Source organism: Anolis carolinensis, chromosome 2 (genome assembly GCF_035594765.1).
Source record: "Anolis carolinensis isolate JA03-04 chromosome 2, rAnoCar3.1.pri, whole genome shotgun sequence".
Taxonomy (NCBI): Eukaryota; Metazoa; Chordata; class Lepidosauria; order Squamata; family Dactyloidae; genus Anolis; species Anolis carolinensis.
Window position 1 is genome coordinate 19,019,805 of NC_085842.1, and position 17,145 is coordinate 19,036,949.

At 41.5% G+C, this 17,145-nt stretch overlaps 1 protein-coding gene across 1 annotated transcript in view; it reads right to left on the reverse strand.

Moving 5' to 3' along the window:
* LOC100557053 (uncharacterized) overlaps positions 1-17,145 on the reverse strand; it is a 62,454-nt gene that overhangs the window by 44,462 nt on the left and 847 nt on the right. Inside the window, exon 2 of the mRNA XM_062969289.1 lies at positions 8,255-8,748. Coding sequence (XP_062825359.1) covers positions 8,255-8,748 — 494 coding nt within the window. The remainder of the gene's footprint in view (positions 1-8,254; positions 8,749-17,145) is intronic.

A 17,145-nucleotide genomic window follows, 5' to 3' on the forward strand; every position in this document is an offset into this window, starting at 1 on the left:
TGGGGCAATCCTTTATTGGGAGATGTTAGCTGGCTCTGATTGTTTCCTGTCTGGAATTCCCGTTTTGGGCCCTCCAGGTGTTTTGGATTTCAACTCCCACAATTCCTAACAGCCTCACGCCCCTTCCTTTTCCCCTTGGGCCTGAGGCTGTTAGGAATTGTGGGAGTTGAAGTCCAAAACACCTGGAGGGCCAAAGTTTGCCCATGCCTGTTGTAAATGCACCCTGCTTCTCCCTCCTGCAAAAACAGAGGCCAGGGGCCTCTGGGTTTGGGGGGCGGCTCGGTCCATGCCTCAGGAAGAGAGAGATGACCTGAAGTGCCAGCCTTTCCTCATCGCCCGTGTTGCATGAGAAAACCAGCCCTGGGTCCTTGTGATGTCTAGTTTACCTGGGCCAGGTCCCCACTAATCAAAGTCTCCTTTTTTTTCTTTTTTCTTCCTCCTTCCCCCTCCTTTCCTTCCTCCTTCCCTTCCTTTCTTTCTCCTTTCCTCCCTCTTTTCCTTCCCTTTTTCTTCCTTCCTCACTTTTTTTCCTTTCCTCCTTTTCTTCCACTCTGGCTGCCTTCCTTCCCCTTTTTCCTCTGGGAAGCCTGGCTTGTTAGAGGTACTTTGGAAAACTATGTCTCTCATGTATATAAATTGCCCTAAACGCTCCATGTGTTTTCCTATGTGTTCCTATTGCCTATATGTTGTGTTAACCTAATGTTTTATGCTCTTGAGATCTCCATTCCTTCCCTTTGAGGGAAACCTTGTTCCTGAACCCAAAGATGTCTTGCATTACACACAATTGCATAGCCTGGGGGAAAGAAACCAAACTGGGAATTTCCTCATCAATTTCCAGCCTCACCCATCTCTTGGACTTTACCTGGACATTGCAACACAATAGCTTACCCGGGCAGGGCAATCACCTCTCCCTGCCCTTGAGGAAGAACCAGTTTCACCACCTGTGCCTTTGATGAACGGGACCTCTTGCATCGGAAGGAAATCTGCATGTCTACAGCCAAATCCATCCTCCGTCATTTTTGCATTATTGTATTAATATATGATGTTTTGTTTCTCTGGAGTCTGGAATCACCAGCCCAGCCCTATTAATGGGCCATGCCATGTTCATCTCATAAGAAAATACCATTCCTGGGTAGGCCAGAAAATTCCCTCGATCACTTTATTTTTCCTGTTCAGTAAAAGGAACCCTATTCATCGACACTTAATCATCCTTTGTTCCCAGCCCATGCTGGCCAGTGGCTGTGACTGGTCAGAATTAAAGGCTTGGCTGCAGCCTATGTATAAAAAGGGCTGTGAAACTGTATTCTGTATGCTATCTACTTTGTGAATGTATCACTAGCTAGCATCTTTTCTGCAGATAATAAAATCTTCCTTGGCTGAAAATCACCTTCTCTCCTTGCTTGCTGGCTAGTTTCAATTTGGTGCTCGCCATAGCAGGGACTCACAATGGGCAGCTCAACCCAACAGGCTTCTCCCTGGTCTCACTGCCAGGGGTTGTCTCCTAAAATGGGGTCAACGCCTGGATTGAGGCTGAGAAACAAACAGAGCAAGCCCCTTCCCCCCTTGCTTGGAACTCCAACTCCCAGAAGCCTTAATATGTCCATGGGACAGGAATCCTGGGAAATGAAGTCCAAACCACAGGGCCACCACAAACACAGGTCAAGGCTATGGGATCCTTGGATCAGTAATAAAAATATATAGGATTTTGCTGGGGCTGAAAGGGGACCTCTTATTCAGGTATTTCCTGCAGTGATACCTTTTCCTAAGTCACCCTGGACTCCATGGCTAGGCTTATCTTCCCTCGCAACGATTGGTGCGTTATTTTTCCTTCGCATGGGCGGGGGGGGGGGGGGGATTCACGCATGCACTGTAGCGTCGTTTTGGTTTTTGGGGATTTTAAATTATTTCCTGTTTTTATTTTTATGGTTTTTGATGGATGGAGGCGGGTTATAAATAAAGTTTTATTATTTTTTAATTATTATTATTGGAATCCTTTTGTTTGTGAGTCATTGACTGGGGAAGAAACAATAACCAGGTCATTTAGCTCTTGGCTTAGGCTGAACAAAGGTCAAATGCTTTTTGTAACATGGTTTTCAGTCTATTAGTTACCTGTCCATTTCTGCTATAAATATATAAAATATAAAACCTTGATGACGTGTAAGCATTTTATTAATACCATTAGGGTTTTTCATTTTTAACCTTGCGGTTTCTTCTGCTTCACAAGATTAGAGCTGTGAGCATTCAAGTCCTTTTTATAATTTCTCTCCTATGTGGATTTAATTTAGCAGAATCCTGGCACTAATGCTGTTTCTCTCCTTTGTGGACTCCACAGTGCATTGCAAGGCTTACATTTTTAGGGGGGGGGAACATTTCCAACATGACAGGTACTTGGTGGATTCTCTCCTAGGTGGATTCTCTCGTGCCTCATAAGTATGAACTATGATCAAAACACTTCCCACACTTCTGGCATTTGGATTATTTGTTTCTTGTGTGAAGTCCATTTCACAAAGATGACTTTTGAGAAAAACATACTTGAAAATGACTCAGGAGCCTGATATTTAACTAGATGTTGTCCCTGAACAAACATTTTTCTCACTCCTGACATGTGCATGTTTTCTCATGCATGTGTAATCTCTATTCACTCACAAGGACAATTCCTGAGCAAAACATTTCCGCACTGCTGGCATTTCTACACTTTCTTTTCTGTGTGGGTTCTCCAGGGATCTTGAGGTTGTGCATTCTGAGCACTCCCCACATTTCTGGCATTTATATGGTCTCTCTCTCTTGTGTGCATACTCTGATGGGTCATACGACTTGAATTTTGAGAAAAACATTTCCCACACTCCTGGCATTTGTATGGCTTCTCTCCTGTGTGGATTCTCTGGTGTCTCAGAAGTGATGACATGAAAGGAAAATATTTATCACACTCCAGGCATTTGTATGTTTTCTCTCTTGTGTGCATTCTCTGATGGGCCATACGACTTGAATTTTGAGAAAAACATTTCCCGCACTCATGGCATTTGTATGGCTCCTCTCCTGTGTGGATTCTCTGGTGTATCAGAAGTGATGACTTGAAAGAAAAACATTTATCACACTCCTGGCATTTGTATGTTTTATCTCCTGTGTGGATTTTTTGATGGGTCATACGACTTGAATTTTGAGAAAAACATTTCCCGCACTCCTGGCATTTGTATGGCTTTTCTCCTGTGTGGATTCTCTGGTGTATCAGAAGCGATGACTTGGAAGGAAAACATTTATCACACTCCGGGCATTTGTATATTTCTTCTCTTGTGTGCATTCTCTGATGGGTCATACGACTTGAATGTTGAGAAAAACATTTCCCACACTCATGGCATTTGTATGGTTTCTCTCCTGTGTGGATTCTCTGATGTATAAGAAGCGATGACTTGGAAGGAAAACATTTATCACATGCTGGGCATTTGTATGTTTTCTCTCCTGTGTGGGTTCTCTGATGGGTCATACGACTTGAATTTTGAGAAAAACATTTCCCGCACTCCTGGCATTTATATGGCTTCTCTCCTGTGTGAACTCTCTGGTGGGTCACAAGATATGAACTGGAAGCAAAACTTTTCCCACACTCCTGGCATTGGTATGGCTTCTCTCCTGTGTGAAGTCTTTTATGCCTCACCAAGTGTGAGCTGCAAGCAAAACATTTCCAACAATCTGGGCAAGTGTATGGTTTCTCCCCTGTGTGGACTCTCAGGTGGCTCATAAGGGATGAACTCCGATTGAAGCACTTCCCACATTCCTGGCATATGAACACATTTTTTCCTATGTTGGATCTCTCATAAGTTACAAGAGACGGCTTTTCAATTCCTTCAAAGATTTCTTGTTGGCTCAGATTTGACAATTTGTAATCAACACCTTCCCCTGAGGTTTCACTTTTGAAATCATTTTTCCCAACATGCAGCGTCTCATGAAGCACAAGTGCCATCTTTTGGGCAAAACATTCCCCACATACATTGCATTTGAAGGGCCTCTCTCTGGCAGAACTTTCCTCTTCTGTGTGGACTTCTGTGTGTCTGGTAAGATCCTCTTTGTGCCCAAAATGCTTCCTGTACTTGACATTGCTCCTCTGCCAGTTAACTGCTAGGAAGAAGAACAGAAAAAAAAATTCCTCAGTGTGAGTGGAAACGGACTCTATGGGAGAGGGAACAGGTCGAAATAAAATGATTTTTAAAACAACATAGGGCTTTTCTACACTGCCATATAAAATTTAGATAATCTGCTTTGAACTGGATTATATGGCAGTGTAGACTCATTTAATCCAGCACTGGGTTGCTGTGAGTTTTTTGGGCTGTATGGCCATGTTCCAGAAGTTTTCTCTCCTGATGTTTCGCCTACATCTGTGGAAGGCATCCACAGAGGTTCTGAGGTACCCCACAACCTATGCCTGCCACAGATGTGGGCGAAACGTCAGGAGAGAAAACTTCTGGAACATGGCCATACAGTCCGAAAGACTCACAGCAACCCAGTGCGTCCGGCCATGAAAGCCTTCGACAATACATACATATTTATGTTTTGGTTCAATGGAAGTCTTAAAATATTACGAGATATCAGTTCCTGAGGAACCTCAATGACTAGTATGATTGAGGGCATTCCTACCACTCAGAAGCTGTTCAGGTGACTGCATTTATTACATTGGAAACAAAATCCCCCATCACTGAGGGAGCCTTACCAGGAGAGGCCATGATCAGATGTGTCTCCTCAATGACTTGCACATGCAGGGCTCTCTGATCAGAATCCAGAACAGCCCACTCCTCTGGAGAGAATTGGACCACCACGTCCTCAAAGGCGATTGGATCCTGGAAAAAAATGAAAACATTTCCTACTCACATAAAAAATATCAAGGAACAAAGTGCAAAAGAGCCCTGAATAGTAGGATGTAAACATTAATATAAATGAGGGTGCCTGCCATAGATGTAGGCGAAACATCAGGAGAGAATGATTCTGAAGCATGGCCATACAGCCCGGAAAACACACAACCCTGTGATTCCAGCCATGAAAGCCTTCGACAACACATTAATATAGATATTCAAGCAAACCTTTGATCTTACGTAGGTTATTAAGCATTAGTCCGAGGACTTATTGTGGGCATCATGTCAGCATTGAGCTGTGTCAATTGAAACAACTTATTTTTATCCACAGCTATGACTGCATTTTATTAATTTTAATGTTTTACATTATAATTATGTATGTGTGTGATTGTAATTCTGTGGTTTTATCGTTTTAGATTTATGTATCGTCTATGTGCGGCACTTTGCTGTATATTGTGAGCCAACCCGAGTCCCTTCGGGGAGATGGTGGTGGGGTAGAAATTAACGGTACTATTATTATTATTATTATTATCATCATCATTATTATTAGTATTATATTGGACAAGCCCATTAGCAGAGGCAGAGTCTCTGAATACCAGCTGATGAAGAAGACTAGAAAAGGATAATGGAATACTGGATTCAAACTGCAGAAAAAGAGGTCCCATGGGTGTGTTAGAAAGAACATCCTACCAGTGCTTCAAGCAACACGGGGGTTCCTTTGAACAGTGTTTGGAAACTTCCTCTGTTCCAAAGAGCTGCAGCCACATTGCTTACTAGAGTTGGCTGAGTCCATAACTCCCTTGCTGCAACATCTCTACCACTTGCTGATCTATTTCCATGCTAATTTATACCATTTCCATGCTAATTTATACCTAAGATCCAGGTTATTTGAAAAACTGTGTTTTCTTTTTCAACCCACCACATGCTTTGAGATCTACAAAAGAGGCCCATCTCTCAAGCTCACCACCCAACAATGGTACATCTGTGGTGATTCCCAAGCTCAGCAACTATTTCTTATGCTGGGTGGTTGTATATTTAATTATATATGTTTTGTTGAATGTTTAATCTCTTTCTTGTGTTTTGCGAATTTTTACCTATGTGTTTTTCAATCTATTAAGAACTGCTTTGAAAGCTGGACTAGATGAGTCTTCAGTCAGGTCCAGCAGAGCCCTTCATACTTTCTTCATTTTGCAACACGAAAATAGAATAAGGCAATATTCTCAGCTAGGGTAGTTATTGATGTGAGCCCAGAACGAAGGACACCCAGACTGCTCCCTCCCGTCCCCTTCTCCCAGGAATCCTCCTCCTCACCTCAGGTGTTTCTCCTCCTTCGCAAACAAAGAGAGATGGATGCAGACTTGGTGGTGACATTGTTCCAGTTCCTGTGAGAGACACCAAGGTGGGGAAGGTGACCACATAGGACTGTCTCCAAGCCTACAATTACAACTCTCAAAATAAACTTACGAGGAAGTTGCTCCTATGAACACAGCAGCATTTTGAAGCCCAGTTAAATGTAAAATTGTAGGAGTTAGGATGTTCATACAAATCTGCACCTTCATAATTTCAAACTGAATATGGATGTCCCAGGCCTGATGAAATATGCCCAAGCACTCCCAGGAGGGAACTCACAGAGGCATAAACACGAGAGATGGTGCTTACCATGCCAGGGTGCAGCCCTGTCTCCCTCCTGCTTCATCTCCTCCTGCTGGGGATTCTGGGTTGCATCTGACGGAGACTCCATTGATGCAGGGAGATCAGGCTCACTTTGCACACAGAGATCCTCAGCCTGAAAGAGCAGGGAGGGTTCCAAATTCAATGCAGAACAATAATAGAAAACGATTTCAAAAATTAAGACTTGTGAGGCTTGAGACATCTATTTACAAATATCTTGATTCACGTCATATGGACCTCAGATGTTACTCCTCAAATGCTTGAGTATACAGCCATGTCTTCATGGCTTTCCTGAAACCTAGGAGACTCTAGCTTCGAATACAAAGTATTTGGTGGGAACAAGGGACAGGGCCTTCTTGGTGGTGGCTCCCCGGTTGTGGAATGCCCTCCCCACTAGTGTTTGACAAGCTCCGACTCTCCTAGGTTTCAGGAAAGCCATGAAGACATGGCTGTATACTCAAGCATTTGAGGAGTAACATCTGAGGTCCATATGACGTGAATCAAGATGTACGTGAAGGTGTTAGTGGATGAATTTAACTATATATGCATTTTAAATTTTATAATTCATGGTTTAATAGAGTTTAATTAGAGTTTTAATTAATGCAGTACTGTTTTATTGTTTATGGATTCCGTTACTGTTTTATTGAATGTATTTTGGGCAATATAATTGCCGACTGTTGTAAGCCGCCCTGAGTCTCTCCGGGTGAGAAGGGCGGGGTAAAAGTGACGTAAATAAATAAAATAAATAATAATTATAGCATGGATTGTTGAAGGCTTTCGGGGCCAGAATCACTGGGATGTTGTGTGGATTCTGGGCTGTATGGCCGTGTTCTTGCAACACTTTCTCCTGATGTTTCGCCTGCATCTGTGGCTGACATTTTCAAATAATCTTCTGAAGATGCTGCCACAGATGTAAGGCGAAACGTCCGGAGAAAATGTTGCTAGAATATAGCCATACAGCCCAGAATCCACACAACACTCTAATTATAGCATGCTTTACCCCTCAGAGTAAGAGAGTCTAGCCTCAAGATGTGGATGGAAGCACATCCATGAGCCATGGAGAGGACCTACACACTTCCACTACAAGCTCCAGTTGTTTTTTTTCTACAGCAGTAACAACAAGAAAAAAATGCTGAGCTGCTGCACTTGCTGACCAAAAGGTCGGTGGCTCGAATCCAGGGAGAAGGGTGAGCTCCTGTTGTTAGCTCTAGCTTCGAATACAAGCTAATGTGAGACAAATAGGTATCACTTCGGTGGGAAGATAATGGTGCTCCATGCTGTCATGCCAACCACATGACCTTGGAGGTGTTTATGGACAACATTAGCTCTTCAGCTTAGAAATGGAGATGAGCACCAACCCGCAGAGTTGGACACGACTGGACTTAATGTCAGGGGAAAACCTTTCCCTTCACTGAGCAGCAAAACCATCTAGAACTTCTTTCATCTTTTAGAAGAAGAATCATTCTATTAAAAGGCTTCTGAGATAGAGATTCCACTCCGAAAGAAGGCCCACACTCCCCAAACCCTTTGTGTTTCAAAGCCACGTCTGATGACAACAAATTCGAGTAGAAGAGCAACAGAGTTGGCAAGGACTATGGCAGGGTGTGTGTTAGGGTTGAGAAGGAGAGTATGAGGGTCAGAGGAGGCAATACATGCTTTCCTCTCAATGGAACCCATCTTGGCAGAAGAGTAGGATATACTTTATCAATCACAGCTTTAGAGATGCCAAGACGCAATGCTCTCACCTGTTCTTTCTGCTTCTTGTCCTCTGCCTGACTCAGGAGGAAGCCTTCCGCCAGGGCCACCGCCTGGGAAGAGGTCTCTGCCCCACACTCTCGGACCCAGCTCCCCATCTCTTGGGGCAGGATGTTCAGGAACTGTTCCAGGATCACCAGGTCCAGCATCTCAGCCTTGCTGTGTTGCTCCGGCTTCAGCCACTGGCAGCAGAGATCATGGAGGCGGCTGCAAACCTCTCTGGGCCCCTCGCCCTCTTGGTAGGAAAGCTGTCTGAAGCGCTGAGGCTGTATGTCTGAGCTAGCCATGTTTTCGTTCAGGAACGTCTTTATGATTCTTTGCCAGAATTCCATGCTGCTCTTGCTATCAATAACATCTGGGTCTCTCCCGGCTGCAGCTGCAGTTGAGTCAGGTCTGACTATCATGCTATCCAAGGAAGCAGCAAATGCGATCCAAGTTACTTTCCCTTCCTCTTTTATGAGGCAATAGCTTCTCCTCCAAAACTCTGAAAACCCAATATATTGCTCTGTTGGGAATTACTGTGATCTACAGGCAAGAAGAAACATGCAGGATGCCAGCAAACAACCAATTCCCTTCCCTGAAGGAAAGGCAGATGAATGAGAAGAATTAGTGAAGTGAACTGGGAAGGTTTTTTTTTTTACCTGAAAATGGCCAAGCACAATCAAAGTACCCCTGGCAGATGGCCATCACCTTCTGTTTAAAAGCCTCCAAGGAAGGAGCTTCCTCCACACTCTGAGGCAGAGAGTCCCACTGCTGAACAGCTCTTCTTACAGTCACGAAGTTCTTCCTAATGTTCAGGAAGAATCTCCTTTACTGTAATTTGAACCCATTGCTCTGAGTCCTAGTTTCCAGGGCATCAGAAAACAAGCCTGCTCCCTCTTCCTTATGACACCCTTTCACATATGGATACATGGCTATCATGTCTCCTCTCAACCTTCTCTTCTGCAGGCTAAACAGAACCAGCTCTTTAAGATTCTCCTCATGAGGGGGACGTGGTTTTAAAAAGGGAATTTTCAATGACTCTAAGTCCCATATGTCCCGATTTACTGCTATTTTACCTAATTGGCAAAAGGCCCTTGTGAGGCCCATGTTTCAGAGAAAACACTGATGTTTGGAAAAAGAGTTGCTGCAGAGAGGAAGTTACTTTTCAAGGAAAAGTGTATCAGGACAAAACTGGTTAGCTAGCACTCCCTAAGTTTCCCAGCCATGTTGAAATTATGCTTGCAACAGAAGTAGGAAACATTGACCCGCAGGTGCAGTGATCAGGGTCAATAACATGAACGCACCATTATCTAAAGAATCATATGTTGCCTTTTGCTTGTTAGAATAGAGAAACCAATGAAAGTGTATGTTAGTTAAGGTGCTTGTGATGTAATCAATGTTAGCTGAATGGGATAAATGATTTTTGTACAGCAATAGAAATGTTTTCTACTTTCTGTAATAGTGACAAAAAGCCTTGCAACACATTTCAAGGGGCAACAAAACCTTTGTGTTGTTGAAGGCTTTCATGGCCGGGATCACAGGGTTGTTGTACGTTTTCCGGCTGTGATGTCTTCTGGGAAGTTTTGTTTGATTAGTGCAGGGGTCCCCAAACTTTTTAAGCCGAGGGCCGGTCCACAATCCTTCAGACTGTTGAGGGGCCGGATTATCATTTGAAAAAAAAAATACAAACAAATTCCGATGCACACTGCACATGTCTTATTTGTAGCAAAAACAACAACAATAACAACAACGAAAGAACAATACAATATTTAAAAATAAAAATAATTTTAACCAACATACATTTATCAGGATTTCAATGGGAAGTGTGCTCCTGCTTCTGGCCAATGAGATAGTCAAGTTAATTAGGGTTGTTGTTGTTGTTGTGTTGTTGTTGTTGTGTGCCTTCAAGTCATTTCAGACTTTGGGCGAACCTAAGTCTAAAATGTATTTATTTATTATTTATTTATATACTTACATTTATTTACTACATTTGTATCACACCCTTCTCACCCCAAAGGGGACTCAGAGTGGCTTACAAATTATATGTACATACAATATATTAGCATAGCACAATATTAGCATTATATATTACTTTATTTTTTTTTTATATTTTTTATAAATTTTTATTGAAGGGTAAGTGCAATACATAGACATGGTTTTAAAAACAAATGACAGTGAGGGATAGCCAGGAAGGGAAATAAGGGTAGGGGGGGGGGAGAAGGGGAACAGACACCTAAGGATCAACACGAGAGGGGCAGGGGTACAATGATGACTTCCATTCTATCCCCTTTTCGGAAAACAAATTCATTAATATATAATTGTTACTGTGTCCCGGCTCAATTTACTGTTTTAAGTTTTCGTTGATGTATGTGTCAAATTTTTCCCAATTTGTGTTTTTAATCAGTTTTCCTCTACTTGTTTTCAAATAAAAGGTTAATTTGTCCATGTCCTTAATTTCATCTACCTTTTCCAACCAATTTTCCAGTTGCGGAATCTCTTCTGTTTTCCATCTTTTTGCGATTGTTATTCTTGCTGCAGCGCAAATATACGTAAATAATTTATCATCGTTAGTATCTAATTTCAGCGATGTATCTGATAATCCCAATAAATAGTACTCAGGTTTCATTGGGAATTTCACCTTCAAAATTTTTTGCGACTCTACGTGGATCATTTTCCAAAATTTTTGTAACCTTTCACATGTCCACCATACATGAAAAAATGTCCCTTCCAGCTTTTTACATTTCCAACACTTATTCTGATAATTTTTATACATTGAATTTAACTTTTTAGGGGTCATGTACCATCTGTGAAATATCTTTAACCAATTTTCTTTTAAGTCCCATGCATAAGTATATTTTAACTTCTTATTCCAAATTTGTTATATTACTTTATTGAACTATACCACTATACTGTAATGTTATTAGTAATATTATATGTAATATAGAATATATAATTAATATTATTATATGGTATTATTATTAGTGTTATATTGTATTACATTATAATATTATTATCAATATTATATATATATATATATATATATATATATATATATATATATATATATAATATATTATATTATATTATATTATAAAACTGAGGGTGGGGGCCAGGTAAATGACCTCGGAGGGCCACATCCGGCCCCCGGGCCTTAGTTTGGGGACCCCTGGATTAGTGCGATGGTGTAAATAGGGACACCACATCGAAGTTGATCAGGATGTCCTTGGTGCTTAGCTTGAGGATGCTGATTTTTTTCTATGAAGTGTGTTGAGTCCTTGATATTGTGCGTGGTGAGCCCAATATGGGTTTGTAGCTGTGTAGCCAGAAATTTTGCCAGGATGTAAGTCAGGGATCCCCCATCCAGGAACTTCCAGATATATAAACCTTCCTTGCTTAGTTTATCCCTACCCCACAACCTCTGAGGATGCCTGCCATAGATGTGGGCGAAACATCAGGAGAGAATACTTCTGGAACATGGCCATACAGCCCAGAAAACACACAACAACCCAACAAAACCTTTGTTTGCATTCCTGTATGCATTTTTGTCATTATTGCTATGTCCACACAATAAACAGCTTTTTGCAGTTTGAAGATCCAACTTTCATGGTGTCCTTCCTTGCCTTCTCCACTGGAAGGGGGCTCCTGCTTTTGATTTTGGATTAAAAGGAGTACTTTTTGCATCTTTGCCCCTTCACTCATAGGGATTAATGGTCTCCAGACCTTTGATCTTTTTAGTTGCCCTCCTCTGGACACCTTCTCGCTTAAAGTCAGTATCTCTTTTAAACTGGACACAGTGTTCCAGGTGAGGCCTGACCAAAGCCGAATAGAGAGGCACCACGACTTCCCTCGATCTAGACACAATACTCTCTTTGATGCAGCCCAAATACTGTAGGGGCAAAGATATAAAAATACTCCACTTAATCCAAAGTCAAAAGCAGGAGGCCCCTTTTTCTGTGGAGAGGGCGAGGAAGGACACCGCGAAAGTTGGATCTTCAAAACTGCAAAAGAACTATTTATTGCGAGCTTAGCAATAACGACAAAAACATGCATACATCAATACAATCAATAAAAGAATTTGTTGCACTTTCAAAATGGTTGCAAGAGTTTTGTTCACTTCTACAGAAAATAGTAAGCATATCCTTATTGCCTTACAAAGATCATTTTCCCCATTAGTCTAATAATATAATAATATAATAATAATAAAACTTTATTTATACCCCGCCACCATCTCCCCAAAGGGGACTCGGGGCGGCTTCCATGGGGTCATGCCCTGAGCAATACAATATAACAAAATATAAAACAACATATCATAGCACAATTAAAACAATACAATAGATAATAATATACATTGCAACACAAAGGCAAAGAAACAGTAAAAACAAGGGCGGGTGAACACAAAGATAAAACCCGGGGTGAGAGAGACAAAGGAATAAAAGCCACGGGGAACAGGGACATACGAAAGTGGAACAGTCTAGAGGATAATGTTGGCTACATCACAAGCATCTTAACCACCATGCAATTCCATTGGTTTTCTTAGTTGTAACAACATGGGACTCTTTAGACAATGGTGCTTTTCATGTTATTGACCCTAATCTCAGTACTTCCTTATCTTCTCCTTGTTGCAAGTACTGTATAGGTACGAAACCGTATGGGAATCTAGAGAGTAGTGGGTAACTGGTTCTGTTATTATTGAAAGTACTGTATATACTCGAGTATAAGCTTAGTTTTTCAGCCCTTTTTTGGGGCTGAAAAAGCTCCCCTCGGCTTATACTCGAGTGAGGATCCTGGCTGGCTTATGTTCAGGTCGCTTATACTCAAGTATATAGGTAATCAGACTTAGACAGTTTTATCTTATTAAAGTCTTATTATTATTATAAATTACAATTTTATGCAAACATTTAAAAACATTTAACCCACTGATGCCTCAAATAATGTAATTTTATTAGTATCTATATTTATTTTTATTTTTGAAATTTGCTTGTAGCTGCTGCATTTCCCACTCTCGTCTTCTACTCGAGTCAATAGGTTTTCCCAGTTTTGTGATAAAATTAGGAGCCTCGGCTTATATTCAGTTCGGCTTATACTTGAGTATATACGGTAACTTTTTTTTTCCTCTGGAACAACTCTTTTTCCAAATGTCAGCATTTTCTCTCAAGCGCAGGCCTTTCTCAAACATAGGCCTCTTTGCAACTTAGGTCAATCAAAACATTTGGGACTTATAGTCATTGGAAGTACCTATGAAAAATCTCTTTTTAAACCCACGTCCCCCTCAGTACCATTGGCCTTTTAGCTGCTGCATCACACTCTTGGTTCATGTTCGACCTGTTGTCCATGAGGACTCCAAGATCTTTCTCACGTGGACTGTTGTCGAGCCAAGCAACCTTCTCAAGCCTCCTCTATGTGAGGTTTGTCTGTTTTGTAATAATGTTTTATCAGGATGTCGTTTTATAATCTGAGGTATATGTCTATTTGGTTTTGCAGTTACCTCATATGAGGTAACATATGAGGTAACTGTGGGAGGGGCTGCAGGTCACATGACCACTCAGTGACCGTTTAGAATGTTCAGTTTTTTAAACGGATGGCAGTTACAGAAGTCAGTTGGAGATTTCAGTCAGGCCTTGAGCCTGTTAGAAGTCTGTTAAGAGTGCAGGGGCCGTGTTAGGAAGTTATAAACTATTAAGGGCTGTGTTTTCTTAGAAAGTAAACTCTTATTAAAGAGAGCTATATTGAAGGGTGATATGGGGATATCAAGCCACTTGGTCTGTCTCCTAAGGAATCTGTATAATGTCCAAGTAGCAACAGTAAGAACAGACCACAGTGAGGGGGATGTGGGTTTAAAAAGATAATTTTCAAAGATATTTCTAATGACTATGAGTCCCATATGTTTTGATTGACCTAAGTTGCAAAAGGCCTTGTTTATCTATCTATTTATTTATTTGCATCATTTCTATCCTGCCCTTCTCACCCGACGGGACTCAGGGCAGCTTACAAAACTGGCAGAATTCGATGCCAATACACAACAATACAAAAGAATAAAACATAAGTACAGTAGAGTCTCACTTATCCAAGCCTCGCTTATCCAAGCTTCTGGATTATCCAAGCAATTTTTGTAGCCAATGTTTTCAATATATCGTGATATTTGGATGCTAAATTCGTAAATACAGTAATTACAACGTAACATTACTGCGTATTGAACTACTTTTTCTGTCAAATTTGTTGTATAACATGATGTTATGGTGCTTAATTTGTAAAATCATAACCTAATTTGATGTTTAATAGGCTTTTCCTTAAACCCCCCTTATTATCCAAGATATTCCCTTATCCAAGCTTCTGCCGGCCCATTTAGCTTGGATAAGTGAGACTCTACTGTATTTAAAAACAGATTTAAAACAATAAAAAATACTTGAGCCATTCATCCACAAAACCTTGTACATAAACCTTAGTCTAGACCAGGGGTCCCCAAACTAAGGCCCGGGGGCCGGATGCGGCCCATCGAAGCCATTTATCCGGCCCCCACGGCACAAGGGCAGAAGGGGGTTGGGCTAAATGACCCAAGGGGTCTCTTCTTCTGTTACAACCATTATTATTATTATTATTATTATTATTATTATTATTATTATTATTATTATTATTATTAACATTGAGGCTGGGTGGCCATCTCTCAGGGATGCTTTGCTTGTGCTTATGGTGCACAGAGGCAGAAGGGGGTTGGACTAAATGGCCCAAGAGGTCTCTTCCAACCATCTTTATTATTATTATTATTATTATTATTATTATTATTATTATTAACATTGATTCTGGGTGGCCATCTGTCAGGGGTGCTTTGCTTGTGCTTTCGGTGCACAAAGGCAAAGGGGGATTGGACTCAATGGCCCAAAGGGTCTCTTCCAACCCTCTTATTTATTATTATTGTTGTTGCTGTTATTATTATTATTATTTATTGCTCGGTGGCCAACTATATTCCGCCCTCCAATGGTCCAAAGGATCGTGAACTGGACCCCTGTTTAAAAAGTTTGGGGACCCCTGGTCTAGACAGAGTTGAAGCCAACAAACTTATTCTTTGAACACTTGCTCGCATAGCCAGGTCTTCACTTTCTTTATAAAACTCAAAAGGGATGGAGCCTGCCAGATGTCACTAGGGGGGAGTTCCGCCGCCGAGGAGCCACCACTGAGAAGGCCCTGTCTCTCGTCCCCGCCAGCCGCACTTGTGAGGCTGGTGGGACCGAGAGCAGGGCCTCCTCTGAAGATCTTAAATTACGTGGTAGGTCATAGCAGGAGACACGTTCGGACAAGTAAGCTGGGCTGGAACCGTTTAGAGCTTTATAGGCTAAAGCCAGCACATGTTTGAGAGAGGCCTACGTTTGAGAGAAAAATGCTGATGTTTGGAAAAAAGAGTTGTTCCAGAGAAAAGAAGTTACTTTTCAAGAATAACAATACACCAGGACTGAACTGGTTAGCTCTCACTCCCTAAGATTCCCAGCAGGTTTCGAACCTATACTTGCAACAAGAGGAAGATAAGCAGGTGAGGAGGACGTGGGTTTAAAAAGAGAATTTTCAAAGGTACAGTACTTCTAATGACTGTTAAGTCTCATATGTTTTGATTGACCTAAGTTGCAAAAGGCCTATGTTTGAGAAAAGCCTATGTTTGAGAGAAAATGCTGATGTTTGGAAAAAGAATTGTTCCAGATAAAAAGAAGTTACTTTCAATAATAACAATACATCAGGTCAGAACCGGTTACCCACTACTCCCTAGGATTCCCATACGGTTTCAAACCTATACTTGGAACAAGAGGATCAGTGTCAATAACATGAAAAGCACCATTGTCTAAAGCAGGGGTCCCCAAACTTTTAAAATAGGGGGCCAGTTCACGATCCTTCGGACCGTTGGAGGGCTGGACTATAGTAATAATCGTAATAATAATTATAATAATAACAACAACAACAACAAAGAGGGTTGGAAGAGACGCTTTGAGCCATTGAGTCCAATCCCCTTCTGCCTTTGTGCACCAAAAGCACAAGCAAAACACCCCTGACAGATGGCCACCCAGCCTCAATGTTAATAATAATAATAATAATAATAATAATAATAATAATAATAATAAAGAGGGTTGGGAGAGACCCCTTGGGTCATTTAGCCCAACCCCCTCCTGCCCTTGTGCATTGGGGGCCAAATAAATGGCTTCGATGAGCCACATCCGGCCCCCGGGCCTTAATTTAGGGACCCCTGGTCTAAAGAGTAACATGTTGTTACAACATAGAAAACCAATGGAATTGCATGATGCTTAAGATGCCTGTGATGTAGCCAACAGTAGCTGAATGGGGTAAATGATCTTTGTCAGCCAATAAGGATATGCTTACTATTTTCTGTAGAAGTGATAAAAATCCTTGCAACCATTTTCCAGGTTGCGACAAATCATTTTATTGCATTGATGTATGCATGTTTTGTCGTTATTGCTAAGCTCGCAAGAAAGTTTTTTTGCAGTTTGGAGATCCAACTTCTGTGGTGTCCTTCCTCGCCCTCTCCACGGAAAGGGGCCTCCTGCTTTTGACTGTGGATTAAAAGGAGTATTTGTACATCTTTGCCCCTTCAACAGAATAACAGACTGGTTCAAGATTGGGAAAGGAATACGGCAAGGCTGTCTCCTCTCACCTTACCTATTCAACTTGTCTGCAAAATACATCATGCGACGTGTCGGGCTTGATGAATCCAAGGCTGGGGTTAAAATTGCTGGAAGAAACATTAATAACCTTAGGCATGCAGATGATACCACTCTGATGGCTGAAAGCGAAGAGGAGCTGAGGAGCCTTATCACCGAGGTAAAAGAAGAACGTGCAAAGGCTGGGTTGCAGTTAAACATTAAAAAAACTAAGAATATGTCAACCAGACTGATTGATAACT